Raw genomic sequence first — 19,883 nt, 5'->3', positions numbered from 1 at the left:
AGAAGGTCAATTTCCAATGGATCTGATTTAGTGAAAAAAGGAAACCAACGCACGAAATCAATTATTATCGGTTTAGTACGAGTCCATAATAAAATGTTGATTAAAGAATATATATAATTGAAGAATATGATTGTTTCCCAATGCAAAATATTAAGAAACAAATATAACCTCTCCGTCACCCAGCCACCCCATTCCATTCTTTTAAGTTTTTGTAAATGTTTCAACACACAAGGGAAGAAGAAAGTTCTTGTAAATCTCTAACACATCATCAACAACACCAACCACTTATAGTTGACACGGATATTTTACAACTCAAAGCAGTGCCACCATGTATTTCGGGCACTTTAATCCGCTGGATGGCATTTTATACGCAACAGTAGCTTAAGATTTAAAATAACTTAATCACAAAATATTGAGAAATATATACCAACAAAATCATGCCAAAAAGCTTAACAAGCTCTGTAATGCCGACACACAAAGAATGAGTGAAAATGTGATGGGATGAGTCAGAATTTTTTACTTTTGGAACCCACCAAATTGATATTGTTGGGTACCAAGGTTTGAGAAAATGTCGTCTCCGGGTGCTGGTTGTGAAGGAGAGAATCCAGGCCTACCAAGTCCAAGACCAGAACCTGAACCCATAGCTCTACCCATAAAAAATGAAGGTGGAGGGCCTTTCTCCTTTTCGTCGGATCCATCGCTCAAGCCACCCACAATTCCAACGTCCGCAAGGTTTACTTTTTTAGCTGCAAAACAATACCAGAAGCTACTGTAAATAACCAAAGAAACAGAACAATTTGCACTTTTTGGAGTACATTTACTACATGAAAGCACTCAATCATATTGCACAAGCAAAATAAAGCAAATGGGAAGTGGATGAACACACTATGTTACTAAGATCATCCAATCCAACTAATAATGTACTTATATCTTTTAGCAAGGGACTATTGCATCTTTAAGATGACATATACGAGAACACAATGCATTAATTGTTACACTTGGAGGAAAAAGGACCATAAAACAATAGATAATATAAAGCTAGTAGTCATGATAATTAACTTACGGGCAGTTATATTGAGATCAATCAGTCCCCGACTTAGTGAATCAGCCCAGACACCAGACTTCACCTGGAAAGTATCCTTTTTGGGTAAAACTTTAGAGTCTGCTAAAGATTTACCAGTGATATTATCATGTTTGTCATCACTGACAACTTTATCGGAGGGCTGGGAAGACACAGAATCAGATTGAGAAGTAAAATCACCAAAAATATCAGATCCATCAAAATTATTAAGAGGAACAGCAGCAAAGGGATCAAACGAGCTGTTATTCACAGGATCAGATTTCTCTGGCTTGCTGTCTGGTTGCACTACCGGTTCAGGAATGGAAAACAAGTCAACTGTTGGTGTAACTGCAGAAATGGCTGGTTGTGAAGCAAATAGATCCACCTCAGCCTATACACACGATCAACAAGATACAAATGAAATTTTAGCACTGTGGCAAAAATAATGTACAGAAAGCCCCCGTGAGTAATTCACAATCACAATTTAAAAATTTGAAGACAATTTTTCTCACATGCAATTAATACACTTGGAACCATGTGAAAAAACTGCACAACACTAACATTACAAAAGGTGGACCTTGCCTTCCGGTCTTGATTCACCTCCATGACCACTTAAGCATGCCAACTTTTACAGTTAGCCGGAATTAGAGTATCAAACATTATTTTGCAAATGAAACTGATATTATAATTCAACATAAAGAATAGACCAATATATTTACTTCAATGGTGTATGGTCAAGTAAAATTATCATATTTGAGCAATATTGGCAGTATCCTCACTTTTGGGGGCACCAATGATCAAGGGAGAAGTAGGTATTGTGCTTAGGGCGTAACTACCAGTGGACATTCGTTCCATTAACCAAATTGGGTGACTGGAGGCTGACATGAAAAAAAAGTGTAACACTAAAAATATAGATGATAAAATCTAAATCTAACCTGTGGTTGAGAACTGGCTCCTTTGTCCATTTGAGGTGTTGCTGATACAAATGATGCATCTGCAAAAAGATCAACCTCTGGCAAATTACCAGTTGCTGGCTTCTCTACAGGAACAGATGTTGGAGCATCCATGAAGTCACCAATTAAATCTTGTCCAAAGAGATCAACTTGGTTAGAGTTTCCTGCTGAAGTTTCTGTTGCAAGAAAGAAATTATTCCGTATTATTTAAAAGGTAAAATAACCTCGCTACTGAAAAGTGCATACTATATTTATGGAAAATTAGAGGAATTTAATGTATGCCGTAAGTGTGTTAGTATTTGATTTCATATTTAATCATATATTAATACTTTCTAATTAATTGCCATGGGGATTTTTTTTTTGTGACATTTTCTTATTTGAATCATGACTACCCATTCCTACTCACCTTTCCATCATTTGCACAGGTATTTTATTGTAGTTGGAGAAAAGGTTTTACAAGCATTGGAACAAATGGCTTGAACATTAGCACACCGAAGGGGAGTTACATGAAAAAACTCAGTTATCACCTCCTGTGCATTACCATGCAGGACGAAGTGTGTTGAAACACTCAAGCCCATTAGATTAACACTAACAACAACAAATCACACTATAAATACTTAGATTTCCCTGAACATTGTAACTTTTGAGTTTTGACTTCAAAACTCAAACCTCTTCCTTTGAACTCTCTTATTTATGACATTATGGTTTGGAACTTCAAGTTTGAGGATCACCTTGCATAATTATAAAATTCTAATGGAGTTTTTTCTAATCTCTCTTTTTCTATCCTCTATTTTCTTTCCAAACCATGCGTAACTAAACATTTATGTTAAAGGAATGAGGAATTTCATTCCAATTCTTCTGTGATTTGATTCTTTCCATTTCAATTCAATCTCCTTTCTTTTATGCTTGAATTGAGTGGTCCCTTCCATGCTTAATGCTTTTTTTAGATTGGTCACCCTTGGCTGGAACTTAAGAGTCAATTTCACAATTAGAAGATTGGTTTGAGTTGAAATTTGAAGAGAATCGCCATAATTGAGAAGATTCTAGGAATAGCAGTAGGCAGTTCAGAGATCTCAAAAATTCCTTTGCTTAATACTTGTTTGATTTAGGGGCTACTAAGCTAGGATTCTTGAATTGAACAAAGCAGCTAAATGCCAAGGAATTGAGTTTAACTTGATTTGGTAAATTTTAACTTTGATTAAGAGATTTACATCTTGAATTGGGAGTGGAAACAGCTTATTACATAGGAAGAGGAGTGAACAGATTCTAACCCTAAAGTTTGTTAACCATTTTTTACAATTTTTGAGTAAATATTTCTTGATTTCTTTTAATGCAGTGCTTACCTGCTTTTAATGTAATTCGTGTCAAAAAATGAAATTCGTTCACTTCAATTAAGTTCAAATAATTTGCACATGAGTTTTGTTATTAAGAACCAATTCTTGAGAAGAAAATACTATACTCATCTTTTACTACTTGAGACATAAGCCAAATGTTTTTTATCACCGCATGCTTAATTAGGTTTTCCTTCCTTTTTTTTAGGCCAGTGGCTGATCCTAGAGGGTGTAAAACTTACAGAAACCTTGTAAGTTTCAGAAGCAAATGGCCTTAGTCTGAATAAACAAAGCAGGGCAAAATCAAAGAAAGAAAAGTAAAGGCATGCAAAAGGCGAACATCAAGTAGTATGAAATGCTCAATGGAATACTCACTTAAGTGGCCTGGCCTCTTGAGAACTAACTAAGGGAGGGTTCTACTAGTGTTTGAGTGTCCATGATAGAGACGTATTATGGATAGTTGACATTGAGTAGTATAGGATGCTCAATAGAGTAAGTAATGAAGTGACTTGTTCACCGGAACAACTAGCTTTTAAGGTTGAATTTTGAAGATTTGTATGTTCAAAGTTGCATGTGCATCACACATTTAACAGTAAAATGTGCGCCACAGTACTCTATACTTAACTTGAATAAATAGATTACTATTTATTTCAAATGAATGGAATCAAAGCAAGTCACAGTCAAAGAATCACAAGAAAGGGGATTTACTATAGTTTGTAGTGAACTTAATGGTGAGAGCGATTATTGATTCTACCACCGATACGTTGGCCTTGGAAGGCTTGTAACTCAAAAGTACAAAAGTTGCATGGGCATCATACATATATAACAATAAAATGTGCACCATAATTCATATTCCACTTAAAGGAACAAAATAGTAAAATGAATAGATCAATAAAATCAGCAACTACAATATTGGAGACTGTGTTTTCAGAATACTTACTGGTAGAGGTTCCTCTTGGATCAAAATCATCCATTTCATCCTCAGTATTGTTTGCAGGTACACTTGAACTTTGAGAAGGAACTGAACCGTAATTATTTGCATTAGTTGATGACTTTGATACTCTAGATGACTTGTTCTCCTGACTTTTGCTGCAAGACAGACATTCAGGAATAAGGATAGAGCAATAAAATCATTGCAGTATGAAGAGGGAAAATTTGGCTAAATAAAAACCAAAGCCAAGTAAAAGGTTAAAATTGAGATAAGCATCTAATCAACCAACCAAGTCCCCATTTAAAACTAACATGTATCATGCACAGGTTACATGTCTCGGACCCTGACACAATATTTAACTTCCTTTCTGCTTCTATAATCTTTTGTGTATGTACGCTTCTCTCTAATACTTTAATTGATCCACAAGATAAAATTTCTTCTGAAGTCAACAAATTAAGAAAACCTTTTGGAAAGTAAACAGGGGCAAATTACAATTAGTGTTAATCTTAATCTTATGTCATCAATATCTAAAGTGGTGCTTTTCTAATTATTATTCATCTTTCATCTAATACTTTGCTTCTATGAGTAATAGTATCAAAATTAGTTTCATTTTGCACCAAGGCTACTCCATGGTAAAGGAAGATATCAATTAAAATATTTTTTTAGCACATATAACTGAGTTAAACTTAAACATGCAGATATTTATTTGCATGATGCTATGCTTAAAATGAATTAATTGGCCTCCAAAAATTTTTCATACACCTTTTGTATATACAACAAATAAAACTAATACTCTAGTGCCAAAAGGTTCCTCACTATGCTAAGGTATGAGGAAGGGAGGGTCATTGTACACAACCTTACCTTTGCACATGCTGCTGTTTCGGGATTCAAATTCTTGATCAACTAGTATCAAGACACAACCTTAACACTACACCAGGACTCGCCATCTGTATACTTTTTTTTTCATATGTACATATGCCATTTTATTCTATTATAGTCACATTGCTTCCAGCATAAGCCACAATGCCATCCATCATTAATTAAATTCACAGTAATATACACTGAGTTGTAAAATCATAAGTTGCTCTAAAAAAACACACCTAAGGATATGGCAATATACTCAGTTTATAGAATGGAACGGTCATAAAAATACATTTACAGTTATTTGCCAACCATAACAGCAGTTAGATTTGTCCTACCTGACAGAGCGTGAAGAACCCTTCTTGAAGGAGTAGTCTTGATTGTCACTTGCAACGGAATGGTGTGATTTCCCCTGGTAATCTTCATCATAGGATCCCACCTTGTCTCTATTGTTATCACCAAACCTGTCACCATCTCTAGATCCAAAGCCTCCATACTTACCACTGCTCTGAAAGCTGCCACCACTACTATAAGAGGAGGACCCACCAGACTTGTATGTAATACCACTAGAAGAAACACCAATATACCTACATTGAGCACCCAAAAGAAAAATAAGAAAACTATTTTCTGACTACACATTCTATTGTAGTAGTTTGTTGACCTGATAATTCTAGGATGAAAAAAATTGACAAATTTGACCTACTTGTCACGGTTTGCAGCAGCTTTATTTCTGACATCATGTATCTTATCTCTATCATTCAAAAGGGACACAATGTTTTCAGCCTTCTTCCTTACATTGAGTCCTACGTCCTTCCCACTTGGCTCAACATATTCAAAACTAGAAAGTGCCTTAACCAATCCAAAGTAAATTAAGATAACATCAGAAAATACTCTTTTATTTTACTTGTCAGCACAGTTGTTAATTGCAAGTATGAAATTAGCTAAATACAAGAGAATTTCCCTTACTGAAATCTGAAAAGTATGTTCTATAATGTCGTCAACTGCACGTTCAGATCCATGTGCTACCAAATACTCTATAACCGCTAACGCCTGAATTAACATAATTCAAGTTATTGAAAGAAAAGCAAATTGTATGTATCAACACAGAAAATACCTCCAAAAAGCCTTCTCTCTGTATCTTAAAATCTTAGGAAATTACATGATTATTTGGAAAGCATTACCTTGTATACATATCTCCAATCTTTTCCAGTTTCGCCCAGTCTTGTCCAAAGGACATTCATGACCATTTGACATTCAGTACTAGTATAGAAGAGAAGCAATAATTTAGTAGAACAAGTATCAGAAATTTTCTCCAAATACAAAAACAAACAAAAATAAAAGTAATATAACCGGAAAAAAAGATAGATAGATAGTTGTTTACAATTTTTTGGTAGCCTGGGAAATCTCTGCCAGTGCAGTACCATGAGGACCCCAAGGTTCATTATCAGTGGCATCGAGCACCTAATTTGTGAAAAATGGTAAAACAGTCAATAAAATAATACCAGTGGCCAATACTAGTGACTTTATAGTTTGTAAATATATAAAATCTGGCAGTCATCCAACACCATTGCATCTACAAATTATTCAAAAATTACTTGATAATAGGTAGAGAAAGGAGCACTATGCCGAATTCAATTCCAAAAACGCATTCCATTAACGTCAATTCTAGAGAAACGCAGAAATCCACAATATTGTACTTCTCGTACTCTAACAACGGAGTTTCAAATCGAAATAGCACGAATTGTAACATTTTCAATGAACTCCACACAAATAAAACAAAAATCACAACAGTCGGAGTGTAACCTTCTGTTCGATTTCCGGAACCTTAAGCACCTTCAGATTCACCTCTCTCTTTCTGTTTTCCCATAAACAAACATTGTAATCGTAAGAACAGGGCGAACTAACATTTTCGAATAGAAGATTGAAATAGATTTTGATTTTCTCATTAAAAAAAACGAAAATCTCAATGCAAAAAGGATGAAGGAAGGATCGAGAAGCTCGCTCACATTTCTCGAACGGTTTGATCGAAGACCTTCATGAAATCCATGGCGGTGGATCCGCGAAACGAGACGCTGTGGGTCTGATCTGTTCCGATCTGAGGAGAAAGGTTGGAAAACGGTTAAATTAATTGCAGCGATTTGGATTAATGCAGTTTCCGATTTCCGGTAGCAACTATTTCAGATCTAATAAATTCAGAGAGAATTTTTGTTCATTTGTTTTCCAAAATTTCTTCATAACCCTGCTTCTTTTCACTCTTCAGAATAAATAAGTATTTTTATTCACGTGAATATAATAAGTTTTATTTTAGTTTTTAATTCTTTTGCTTAATTATCATTTTTGTTCTCATAGTTAAAACGGTTTGTTTTAATCTACACAATTTAAAATGTTTGATTTTATCGGTGCAAAAAATTGATTTTATAATCAGTATAGATAAAAAAAATTATATTTTTTTATCTTTCTCTTCTAAATTGTTTAATACCATCATAACTCGAAACGTCACAATAATTTATAATTTTAAATGGCATTATTCAACGCATAAAAAAGTGAAAAATGATAACTACAAAAACGACAGTTTTTTAAACTATAAGAATAGAGAATAATTAAACCTATTTTTTTTATAAATAATATTTTAGTTGGTAAAAAAATAACCAATATTTTTAGCTTGCTAATTATATTTAATTTACCAATGACTTATATTTCAGTTTTACAAGGTGATAGGAGTGTTTAAGATCAGACAAGAGAGAGTTTAAATTTAGACCATAAATTTAACTTATTTAAGGTGAAAGTATAAAGATGATTTCTAATTATAAAATTAATTATTATAATTAATTTAAAATTTTGCTAATTATATTTTATATATTTGATTTTATCGTAATTTTAAGTCAGTGATACATGCCCAAAGTATTTTCTGTAATTGCATTGCATTATGAAATTGCATTTCATCAAACCATGGAAGCTTTGATTGGCACTTTCATCTCTTTATTTCAATGTTGTGATTGAAGTTAAAGGACAATGAAGGTCCTTCTCATTGCATTCCTTGACGTGGTGCACTTCTCAATCATCTTTTGTGGTTCTTTCCCTTTGCATTTCCATCCTAACTCAAATAAAACATTAATCCTCTTCTATGTACAAATCAATCATTAGTCAAATTGCAAGTTAAAATCAATATTAGTGGCAACCAAAAGTTATTGTCTTTTGACTATTTAGAGAATAAAAATATGTCAAACATATTGTCTTTGTTGTAGGGGATCGATTAAGAAAGATTATTCATTTCATGATGTTATCTCGTACTTACATAATAACCTATGTGGTTTGATCTTTCATGGATCATATATTCAAAGTTCGTAGATTTCTTGTTAGTATCAATAGAGAACAAGTATTCATTAGCAACTTCTATACAAATATTATGACCTTTCAAGATGTGCAATTGCAACTTTCTTCAACTTATAACCCATAAACCAATGACCAAATTAGAAGTGGTAAATCGTTGCTTAGAGACTCGTCTTTGACTCATCTTTGATGCAATATTTAAGTATAATATTACATGTTTATTAATTTCTTTATACTTATAAATACAAAGGATAATTTGTATGACAATGGCAAAATTATACCTATATTAGATGATATGGTATCTGCTTTTTATATTTTAAATTTGAAATACTTCTTCTCGATTGATGCAATTGGGTTTGATCGATGAGAATGCATTTTTAATTGTCAAATGGTTGATAATGCAAAAAACATACATGATGTAAGAGCGAGTAAAGATACAAATACAACTCATAATACATTATTTTGTTCTCCTAAATAAGTTGAAAATTGTGGGTTGGTCGTCCTGAATTGACCCTCCACACGTAAGAAATATTGATTGATTTTATTGGCATGCCTTGCATAATAGCTGACTCGCGAGCTTGTGGGTTAGCCATAATTCTTTTTAATTAATAAAAAATAAAATTTCAAATTATAAATCTTACTTATTAAATTAATTTTTTTATTTATTTGCCTTTTTTTAACGGGTCACAGACTATCCGTCCTGACTCATGACTTTGCAAAACCATAAAAGAAAATTGCCTCATGATTTTGCTATGTTTCATGCGTTATCATTAATATTTAAATATTGATTAAATCAATATATACTCTATGTTGCAACTTAAATGCTATTAATTATGACTATTTTGTATATGTTGGATATTTGATCCCTCGTGTTTCTAATGAAGAAACAAATTATCAACATCAAGAACCATGATTAAATATGTTCTTTAGTTTTTCATTATGTCTAATTCTATGATCGAGAACAAATGAAATTGTAATGTTTCATTGATTTTAACCTTTTAAACTTTATTGTTTATATGTTGTATACTTTATTGTTTGTTCCTTTTATGAATATTACATTAATTATAAATACCGAAATTTTAAAATATTTTCCTTTTATCATTTTTCAGTTGTTTAAGAATTTATGTGCACTAAAAAACACAACAAATAAAATTAAGGAGATTTAAAATCATTGGAAATAAAAGGAGTTTCGAAACTGGTCGACGTAACAAAGGTTTAGAAATTTCTGGAAGTAATAAGGTTCAACAACCTGTTAAAAAGTTAGAAAATAATTGCTCCTTTAGAAGTTAGTAAAACTCGTTGATAATTCATTAACGACAATGACTCTATTCGAAAAAAATAAATCACAGATATCAACTTAATAGGATTAAAATCTTTAAAAACACTAAAAATAATTTTAGTTAAATATTATTTTTCTGGATGAACAAATTTTTTTATTTATTTAAGCAATTCATTTTTAAAACATGGTTACAACACTAATTAAAACAATTAGAGATTTAAAGTTTTTATTAGAAAGTGTAATGATAATTTAATTTTTAATACAGCTCTAACAATAAGAAATTTATATAATTAATTAATGAAAGAAAAAAAAACAACTAATAACATTTCCCATAGAAACATCACAATAGGGGTTGCTTTATATATTAAAAAAATGAATTTATGATCTCTATTCCTATTCTATCATAAGTAATTTATATTTAATTATCTTTTAATGTAAGAAACTCTAAGAAATTTCAAATGCCTCATAATTTATACTTATAATTTAGATTTAATTATTATACATAACAAAATTTATTATTCTAATATATAAAATAATAACTTTTATTCTTAAATTTAGGTTATTGCTTAAAAATATAATTAAACATTTTCTTAAATACTTTTAGAGACTTAATAGAAGAATCACCCAATAAAGTATTAAACATCTTTAACTCAACATCCCAAAGCAATTTTCATTTGGGGGAAGTTGTCTCTTAAGGCTGAAATCTAACATTGTCAAAGTTGTGAATGATGAAAATGGAGAATAATTTCAAAGGTGGTGTTTCCATTTTTATATGAAAATACAAGCATGTCTCATATAGTTCAAATGTAAAAGTGAATCGTGTTTAGAAAAAAGAATATAAGGTTTTGGTCTTTAGTGTTTATCATAGTGTTCATCTTTTTTATATTAAAGCTATTTGTCAAAGAATATTCATCCTTGCATGTAAAGCCACGAGGAAGCAGATGCAGAACATCATACAAACATGTGTTTAAATTGTGAATAAAGAAGTTGTTCTGGCCAGCATTATTCAAGGCATTCCAAATTTTGTATAGGAGTTACTTTTTGCATGATTTTTCAAAAGGTGTCACTCTTTGTTTTCTAATCTCAAAATTTCAGTTTTGGAATGTGTTCATCTTTCTTTAGTTTGTGAAACATTTAAAAGAGACATAAAAAAAATTTAAATCTAAATTTGAAAATATGAATTTCATATTACACTAAAAAAAAATCATTAAATAAAAATCAGTCAGTTAATATATTGACTAAATTAAATATTATTTTAAAAACTAAAAAAATTATCGATATCTATAGTAGTTTTTATTATTAATAAAATTTATAAACTAATTTCTAAATCGGCATCTAATTATAAAAAATAATTAGTTATTATAATGACTAGATTATATATTTTGGAGACTAAAAACATTTTTGGTATCTAAAATATTTTTTATTATTAATAGTAGTTTTTAAATTGATATTTAATTATATACTAACTACTTTAGTTTCTAAAGTTGGTAGCTAAATCCTTGATTGCTTATTACATATCAATTTAAATACTAATAATATTTTTAGTATCCAAAATAGTATATACACTACAAGAAAATCATGAAACAGAAATCAATTTTAGAAACAAAAAATAATTAGTTGTTATTATAGTGACTCAATTAGAGACTTAAAAAAATGTTGGTTTCTAAATTAGTTTATATTATTGTTAAATAATTTATAAATTGTTATCTAATTAGCTATCAAGGTTTTAACTACCAATTATTTAGATTCTAAATTTGGTAGTAACCATTTAACAATAATATAAATTTTTTAGAAACCAATTTTTTTTAGTTTCTAAAATAGTCTTTAATTTAATCACTATAGTAATTAATTATTTTTTTTAAAAAAAATTATTTCTATTTCTAATCAATATAATAAATAATTATTTTTATATATAAAATTGATTTATATTTAATAATTTTCTTGTAGTCTACTCTGTACAAATTTATTTTCGAAATATTAAATTATCTTTCAAAATTGTAAATTTATAAACATTATAGAACTTATAAATTTAAGATAAACAACTTATTTAAATACAGTGCATTGATGTTGTGAAAAATATATATAGAATGCTATATATATTAAAAGCAATGATCAAACATAATAAAGTTTTGGGTGCCTATGGTTGGCACATGAACAATGACATTAGTAGTGTTATTCTATTTTTAAAGGATAAGATTCCTGAACTTTGTAGTGATTAAAGTAGTCATCAAAGTCACAAAAACTCTGGTTTTGACTCAGAAAACAAGTAGCAACTCAATTGTGAGACAATATGGCAGACATTGACCTAATTATAGAAATGTTATTTGCAAACTATGGAAATTATTTTAAGGGAAAGAGATAGAGACACATATAACTTTTTTTTTTGTCTTAGCACATTTTAAAGTCATATTGGGATGTGACTAATTATATATATATATATATATATATATATATATATATATATAAAGAAGATAAGGTTATTTCAACACCTATATGTTTTTTACTTAATTAAAATATTCAAATTCTTGTTAAGAAAATCAAATTCTTTAATACTTGAACTAACAAAAACAATTTTTGTTTAAATGTTAAAATGAAATTTTAGTCAAGCCAATAGATTCTTATAAAATTAATTAGCATTTCATTAGTTTTTTAAATACTTACAAAATATGAAATTTGCCCCAAGTTTAATATGGCTTGTAATTTCATGATAATATTGTCTAATTGAATATAATTAGTTAATAAAATCACATTTCAAATAATTAATATTATTTTATAATATTTTTATTTGACATTCTTTATCGAATATGAAAAATATGTTATTTAGTAAGAAACCTATATAGTGTAAGAAAATCATGCATCCGTTTAGAATTACATTATTATTTATAAATTGTATATATAAAATACACAAATCATTTTCTTTTATTTTTAATAATATTTTACAAAACCTACTATAAGTATAATGATAAAGATAACGATGAATGAAAATTATAATAATAAAATCTTTTAAAAAATAACTTAATATATACACTTTATTTATTATATAATTAATATAAAGGAAAGATATTCATCATATATATTGTTATAGATTAAAAAAATATATTAAGTAGATTATTCCATTATATATTTATATAATAAATAAAGTAATCTAAAATAAAATAAATAATATATATTATAAATATTAAATATAAATTTTTTAAAATAAAATAAAATTTATAATAAGTAATATTTTGGAAATTTTTGCATTAAACTAATATAATTTTTATATTTTTTTTACGTCCATTCCCACTCACTTTTCTTTTAATTAGTATTCAATTTTCATTTCATCCTTTGCTGAATGAAATATTCACTCCATTGTTTAAATCTATTAACTTTTAGAGTCATCATATCCAAAAAAAAATTTACACCATCCACAACAACACTGCTAATACTATTATTTTAATTAATAATAATATATTAACAATCCTATTTTTTTATACAAATACGTTATCATCCTCAATATTATTATTTTAATATTTTTTAAAATTATTTAATTATAAATTTATCATTTATTATATGTATTTATATATTAATCAATCATATAAAGTTAGATACAGTTTTCACAGTTGTCAAATGATCATTTCTCTATTTTAATTAAAAATAATAGTTTAACGATCTTTAGAATTATATATAATTCTTATATAATGAGTTTAGAAATAAATATATATAATAAAAGATAAATTTAAAATTAAATGATATAAAAAAGTATTAAAATAATAGTATTGAAAATTGTATAAAAAATATGAGTTCTCAATCATTATCTATTTTAATAATTTTTTATATTATTTAATTATAAATTTATTTTTATTATATATTGACGAGGGAGTTGTCAAATATAATTTTTCTAACTTTTATTTCTCTCTCCTCTTTTATCCATTATCATTTATTTATTATTGATGAGAGTACATCACGAGGCAGAGAGAGAGAACAAAAAACAGAGAATCTTTTGTGGTTAATGAACAATGCAAGAAGAAAGACATAATATTCAATTCTAGGGTTTGAACTGGTCACCCCTCCATGCAACTTTCGTGACCAACTTGATTGTGTCATCAACACACATGTACATAAAAAATTCCTCATATAAAACAAAAAAGCAAATAAATAACCCTATTTCTTGGCCCCACAAATAAATACGTACCATGCATATAATTTAATAACAAATAACACAATAGCATCTAGTCAATAATCTTTATCATTTTTATTTGCTTAATTCAAACTTTGACCTAATTAAACTAAGTAGTTCCTATCTATGAACTGCATATTAATATACTAAACTTGATCATCAACGAACTAGAAAACTAAATGTCACCTAAGTCTTCACATAAGATTTTGCATTTTTTTTTCTTACATTGTGTATGAATTTGATTTGGTCAATGTGGCTTAATGTCAGCATAGCTAAAATCAACCCATTCTGGAGCAAAAACTTCACCAACTCTCTCATAATGGCAGTTAGCACCATTGGCAAAATCATAGGGAAATCCAAAGCCAAAATCCATGAACTTGTCCATGGATTCATCACTTTGTTGCTGCTGTTGTTGTTGAGGCTGTGACACGACACACTTGTTGTAATTCATTGCAATTGAAGATGAATCCGAAATGCTGCTTGAACCTTCTTGAGACAGTGACACCATGTGACTGTTGCTGTTATTATCATTGGTGTTTTTGTTGATCCTTGAACTTGCAGCACCACCATGCATGACTTCATGATGATTCGTTTGATCAAAACTAATGAAGCTGTTTTGATCAATGGTGAATGCATTGTTATCATTAGCTTCCAAGATTGGTGGCACCAAAGTTTGATTTGGTGAAGCATTGAAAGGTGAATTTTGAATGTTGAGACTTTGGTTGGTTGGTAATGGGGTTGAAGTTGAAGGAAGAATTCCATTTTCAGTAAATGTTTTGAGACAAACTTTTCCTGCTATCATCTTCTTCTTCAGTTTTGTGTTCCAGTAATTTTTCACATCATTGTCGGTTCTGCCATGAAGCTTAGAGGCTATGGCAGACCATCTGAAAACACAAATTTTACCAGATTATAATTGAAAAAAAATAATTTTATACTAACATGAAATAATTTTAAAATTATATTAATCAAATTATTGTTATAAACTAGTGTATTTCAGTTTATATTGTCAAAGTAACATTTTCTTTATATATAACCTAAAAATAATTAATCACGCCATCATTAACTCTAAGATATGGTTTTGGTTTGTTAAAGATTTCATTAGAAAAATTTATGAATGTACAATGACAAAAACAAAATTTAAATCGAAATCTCTATTTAAATTTTTCATCTTAATGAAACAAACATATTATATAAAAAATGGTGAAAACCGTGTGGTCCCTGTCCATAAAATAATTTATTCTAAAATGGGTATCTCCAGTACACAAAATAGTTATAAAATTAAAAAATTTAAAAAATATTGTTCAAAAAAATTTATATCCCTAAATAAAAATCAAACAATAACGTGTTGGTCGAAACCGTGTGTGATGAGATCCCAAATTATACCATAATTTTGTTCTGAACTAGATTTTTCTAATACATAATTATATTTATCGTTATAAAATTTAAATATGAAATATTACTCAAAATTCTCATTAAAGAAAAAACGACAAAGTGTATGTGTGTGTTATATACAAATTAATCGAAACCGCGTGATGAGTTTTTCCAACACATGTTATAATTATAATTATAAAGTTTTTTTTGGTTATAAATATAAATCTTAAATCTGCAACTTTTCATCATTAATTAAAAATGACATGTTATATTAAAATTGGTTGGCACCACATGATGTGGTCCAAGCTAATAACTTTTTCTAAAATGAAAATTTTATTATAATTGTAATTTTAATAATATCACACACATATATACACCCAGTGAATAAAAACATAATCACAACCATTGGTTAAATTCCAATTATAATAATCTCTTATGGGTGTATTTTATTAATATATCTGTTGTTGATTATTTTTTTAATGGATGGTGAATATTATTATAGTGTGAAATTGAAGTAATAATTTGAAAAAAAAACTTGCCTGCTTCCCATCTGGCCATAGAGATTGCAAATGATGTTGTCTTCTTCCTCAGTGAAGCCTCCATGTTTGATGTCTGGTCTCAGATAATTCAGCCACCGTAGACGGCAACTCTTCCCACACCGTCTAAGGCCTGCATATTAAATAATAATAATAATAATAATAATAATAATAATAATAGATGGATGAATATTTTGAATTAAAATAATGAAAAATGGCTAGAAATGGAGAGAATAATTAAGAGAATAACAGGGGAAAGTCCCATTCCTTGTTTGATGCCTTGTAAGGTGCAAAAGCTATTTATGATTTTTGACCAGAAGGGTTCAAAAGAAATAATGTGATATGCAGAAAAACTGTGTCTGCTAGTGGACTTGGAAATTGAACAAACTGAGGAAACTGAAATGGATTGAGAAAACAGCTGCATTTGTAAATGTATTTGTAACTCAAATTAATGTATCATAAATGTAGTGAGATGAGTTTCTACACAATTATGGTCTTTAACCATGCAGTTTGTAAATTCAATGCTTGCAAAACTCAGGCTTTAACTTTTGATGCAAAATGAAAATGATAATTGAAATTGGAATTCAGTCTTCATAACACAAAACTCACAAAGAATTTGAGATATCAGTCTAACTGAGATGTGAAGTTGCATAATAATGCTTAACATAAACAAAGTAAATAGATTAACATGTTTGGTTGAGATGGGTGTTCCAGAAAAGTCCTTCATTTTGATAAAACTTTGATTTGATCTTCAATGGATTGAAAAAGCAAGGAGCAAAGGATGAACAAACAAATATTCATGTATGTATAAATGAGAAAAAGGGTGGGAAGAAGGTGTTGGAAAAATGTGTGTATGATGTTGGGAGAGAAGAGAGAAAAACCAGCTTTTTTGGGCAATGCAATCCAATTTCCACCAGTTCCATGAGAGTCCACATAGGTTTTGAGTGCTGCATCTTCTTCAGGGGACCATGGTCCTCTTTTGACATTGGCTTTGTCACAACAAGGAGCTCTTCCCATGGCCACACTACTCTCTCAGAGAAACTCCAATGATCACAGAAAGAACAAAACAAATGAGACTTTGAGACTTTTTTTTTCTGGTGAAGGTGTTATAAAGTTGGTGTCATCTGAGGCAGGGGGACCCAGTCAGCTACTAGACAAAACATTGTATTAACTTGTAATAATTAATAAGATAAGATGAGACCGTGTTGAGACTGTTACAAGTTTGTACAAAATAGGGTTCAAATTCTAGGCCTGTTTCTTGTAGGTTCAAAAAAAGGGGAGTTTGCACACCATTCTTCTTTGGCAATTTTTTTTTCTTGCATCATATCAATTTTATTATACACTCTATCCTTTTTTTTTTAAAATTTCTAAAATTATTTTTATTCTGAAATTTCAAATCCTAAATAATAAATATAATTCAAAACCAAAAAAATATATTTAAAAAAAATCTGGAACACAAAATTAAAAATGCATTCTAGATAAGATTTTCCAGAATTTAAAAATATGTTTTCGAAATCTAAATCCAAAATATTTTTGGAAAAAGGTTTCATAAGTATTTTTTATCCACAACCTCTTTTTGTTTAAAATTATTTTCGTCATTTTGAAGAGACATTTTCATTTTCAAAAAAAGATCGGGTATATATTGAAATTGATATGGTAAAGGGAGAATTTGCCTTCTTCTTTACACACTTTTTTTTTCTTCAAACTTTTACTCTCTTAGCAATGCATATCTTAACATTATTTTAAAAATTTGTATTTTGTTATAAGATAGAATAAATTTTGTATTTTTTTATTTGTCAGTCAGAATTGATTGAAAAATATAAATTAAGAGAGAAAAATATTAAACAAGGTACATGACATAAAAAAAAAGTTAAAAAAAATTGAATTTAATAGTAAGAAACCGTGTTGAAAAATGAGTTTTAATAGCATTTATATTTCAAAATTTCTAGTGTAGATTTTTTTTAAAAGTGTGTAATATTTTTCAAGTTGTGAGAATAGTGAATTTTGATAATTGATTGAATTTTTTTAATTGCCTATTAATATTATTGAAATGATTTTTTTTAAATAAAAACTTTTATATTAGGTATCACTACAATTTGACATCTAAGCTATACTGACACCTCAAGTAACAATAAAAATAGAATAATATTATTATGATGGAAATTATTGACTTAACCACGGGAACAAATCATCCTTCTTACAAAGAAAAAATAATTTAAAATAATTAAAATTTGTCTATTTTATCGAGAACTTCTATCAAACACCATGATTCAATATTATTATATTAACTCTTTCGATGTATGTAAGTATAATTATTACATAATGATATATATTTTTTTTATTTGAAATAACCGTTTTCAAAAAAGTTTCAAAGTCTATCTAGGTTTTATCAAGTTTGTCTCTTATTAATTGGATTAAAGTAAATATTGATGATGTTGTTAGAGATTCTCTTGACCTTGGTGCAATTTTAAAAGGGAGTAGTATGAGGGAGTTTGTTGGTAATTTTTCTTCTTTCCTTGGAATTGAGTCTTCACTCTTTGTTGAGTTTATTAAAGTTATCATTACTATTAAACATGTTATAACAAAGAGGAGGTTGATTCTACCTTTGTAGGTATTGCTTTTTCTTTCAGACATATTTATATTTTGGTCTATTGTAAATGAAATAAATATTTGTCTTTTTGTAAAGATATTGAATTTAAAGTTTTTCATATTTTTAGAGAGGGCAACATGATGAACTTGCTTCTTTAGAGTTGATATGTTTGGTATACTTAAATATGTTTGGTATATCAGTGTGTCGTCTAACATTTCTTTAGATTTCTTTCATAATAGGTATAAAATTCCATACATATAATTTTGCTTAGACTATCATAAGAAGTTTTGTTTGTATTTTTTTGCATGAGTTTGATTTAGTTCTCTATATTTGTTTGTTCTTTTTTCTCTTTTATGTTATGTTTCATGTAATGACATATGATTGATGGAGCATGGAATCTCATCTAGCTAAGATGTCAAGTTTCATAATAGTTCATAACACTTTTTATAAAAAATATATGAAAGCATAAGTCTATAAGTTTAAAAATTGTAAATTTTCACATCCCTTAAAAATACATTTGTAAGAAATATAATTAAAAAATAGTTTTAGATTAGAAGTGATATATTTTAAATGACACTTTAATATTTGATTATTAAAGTGAAAAAATATATGAATAGAAAAAAAATTATTCTTGAGGTTTTATTTTAAAAGAATAACTGTCTCTCTATAATTTATCTTTTTTCTTTCCTATGCCTCTTCTCTAACTTTTTGATACCCGATCATAATCCTAGTTAGAGTAAGTTCAATTTTGCTCATTTTTCCTTTGAGTAATTTTTTAGTTTTTAGGTTTGTTTCGGTAAATGTTTTGCATGTAATGTTTTTAGCTTCAGGATTAGTCTTAGTTTAGAGTTATAGTAATATAGGTAGATATTTGATCAGGATTTTGTGGTGTAGGTTAAGCTACCTTTAGGCTTTGTAGGATTTGAACTATTTATGAGCACATATGCTCAAACTCAGGTAAGGAGAGCTAGTTTTTATTTTTCAATAGAACCATAGGTTATAAATGTGGAAGTAATACGGTCACCAATTTCAAATTTGTTTGTCTTTAAGTAAATTGGTGTTTTGATTTAGATTGAATGTGAAAATATAACCATGATGAATTTATTGATTTGATAAAATATATGTTGATGGTGATTTAAACAAGTTATTTAATATTTTAAATTATATTATGAATAATTTGAAGTGTAAACAATGAAGTTAGTATAAAAATAATGAATTATATATATTAGTTCACATAAGAACTTTTATGATACTACAACTTTAAGCAATATGGTATAAATTTTGTTTTGATATGTTTGGAAAATTTACTCTTTGAGATTTAGTTTTTTTAGAAAAAACTTAAAAAATATCAGTTTTATGAGGTTTCAGTTAGCATTTTTCGCTTAAAATGGTGCAATAAAATTAATTTTATTTTCAAGTCCACTTTTACTCAAACGAGAAAAGTTCCAGTTCAAGCAAAAATCTCATCCATTTTTGCTCAAA

At 28.6% G+C, this 19,883-nt stretch overlaps 2 protein-coding genes across 2 annotated transcripts; both read right to left on the bottom strand.

Moving 5' to 3' along the window:
• Positions 1 to 233: 233 nt before the first annotated feature.
• On the bottom strand, positions 234 to 7,379 carry LOC137816603 (ENTH/VHS family protein). Its single transcript, XM_068619805.2, has 11 exons — positions 7,143 to 7,379; positions 6,940 to 6,991; positions 6,518 to 6,597; positions 6,318 to 6,396; positions 6,103 to 6,186; positions 5,840 to 5,985; positions 5,475 to 5,723; positions 4,285 to 4,433; positions 1,996 to 2,189; positions 1,064 to 1,451; positions 234 to 746 (listed from the first exon to the last, which is right to left on the bottom strand). Exons 1-11 carry the CDS (start codon positions 7,181 to 7,183, stop codon positions 517 to 519), a joined length of 1,692 nt encoding a protein of 563 aa, XP_068475906.1. The 5' UTR covers positions 7,184 to 7,379; the 3' UTR covers positions 234 to 516.
• A 6,578-nt stretch (positions 7,380 to 13,957) lies between these two features.
• Positions 13,958 to 16,903, bottom strand: LOC137816601 (myb-related protein 330). Its single transcript, XM_068619804.2, has 3 exons — positions 16,693 to 16,903; positions 15,815 to 15,944; positions 13,958 to 14,788 (listed from the first exon to the last, which is right to left on the bottom strand). The coding sequence occupies exons 1-3, from the start codon at positions 16,826 to 16,828 to the stop codon at positions 14,152 to 14,154; spliced, it is 903 nt and encodes a 300-aa protein (XP_068475905.1). The 5' UTR covers positions 16,829 to 16,903; the 3' UTR covers positions 13,958 to 14,151.
• Between the last annotated feature and the right edge of the window lie 2,980 nt (positions 16,904 to 19,883).

This window comes from Phaseolus vulgaris, chromosome 1 (genome assembly GCF_051622355.1).
Source record: "Phaseolus vulgaris cultivar YP4 chromosome 1, ASM5162235v1, whole genome shotgun sequence".
NCBI lineage: Eukaryota > Viridiplantae > Streptophyta > Magnoliopsida > Fabales > Fabaceae > Phaseolus > Phaseolus vulgaris.
Note: the sequence above shows the minus strand (reverse complement) of the source record. Positions and strands in the feature narration are given on the sequence as shown.

Bases quoted from the DNA above. Each gene is read 5' to 3' on its own strand.
- LOC137816603 (XM_068619805.2), bottom strand. From the start codon at position 7,183: ATGGATTTCATGAAGGTCTTCGATCAAACCGTTCGAGAAAT. The intron at 6,397-6,517 runs GTAAACAACTAT...CTTCTATACTAG, and splicing joins TCCCAGGCTACCAAAAAATT to TACTGAATGTCAAATGGTCA. The intron at 2,190-4,284 runs GTAAGTATTCTG...TTCTTGCAACAG, and splicing joins TCCAAGAGGAACCTCTACCA to AAACTTCAGCAGGAAACTCT.
- LOC137816601 (XM_068619804.2), bottom strand. From the start codon at position 16,828: ATGGGAAGAGCTCCTTGTTGTGACAAAGCCAATGTCAAAAGAGGACCA. The intron at 15,945-16,692 runs GTTTTTCTCTCT...TTTAATATGCAG, and splicing joins TGCATTGCCCAAAAAAGCTG to GCCTTAGACGGTGTGGGAAG. The intron at 14,789-15,814 runs GCAAGTTTTTTT...TTGTGTTTTCAG, and splicing joins TATGGCCAGATGGGAAGCAG to ATGGTCTGCCATAGCCTCTA.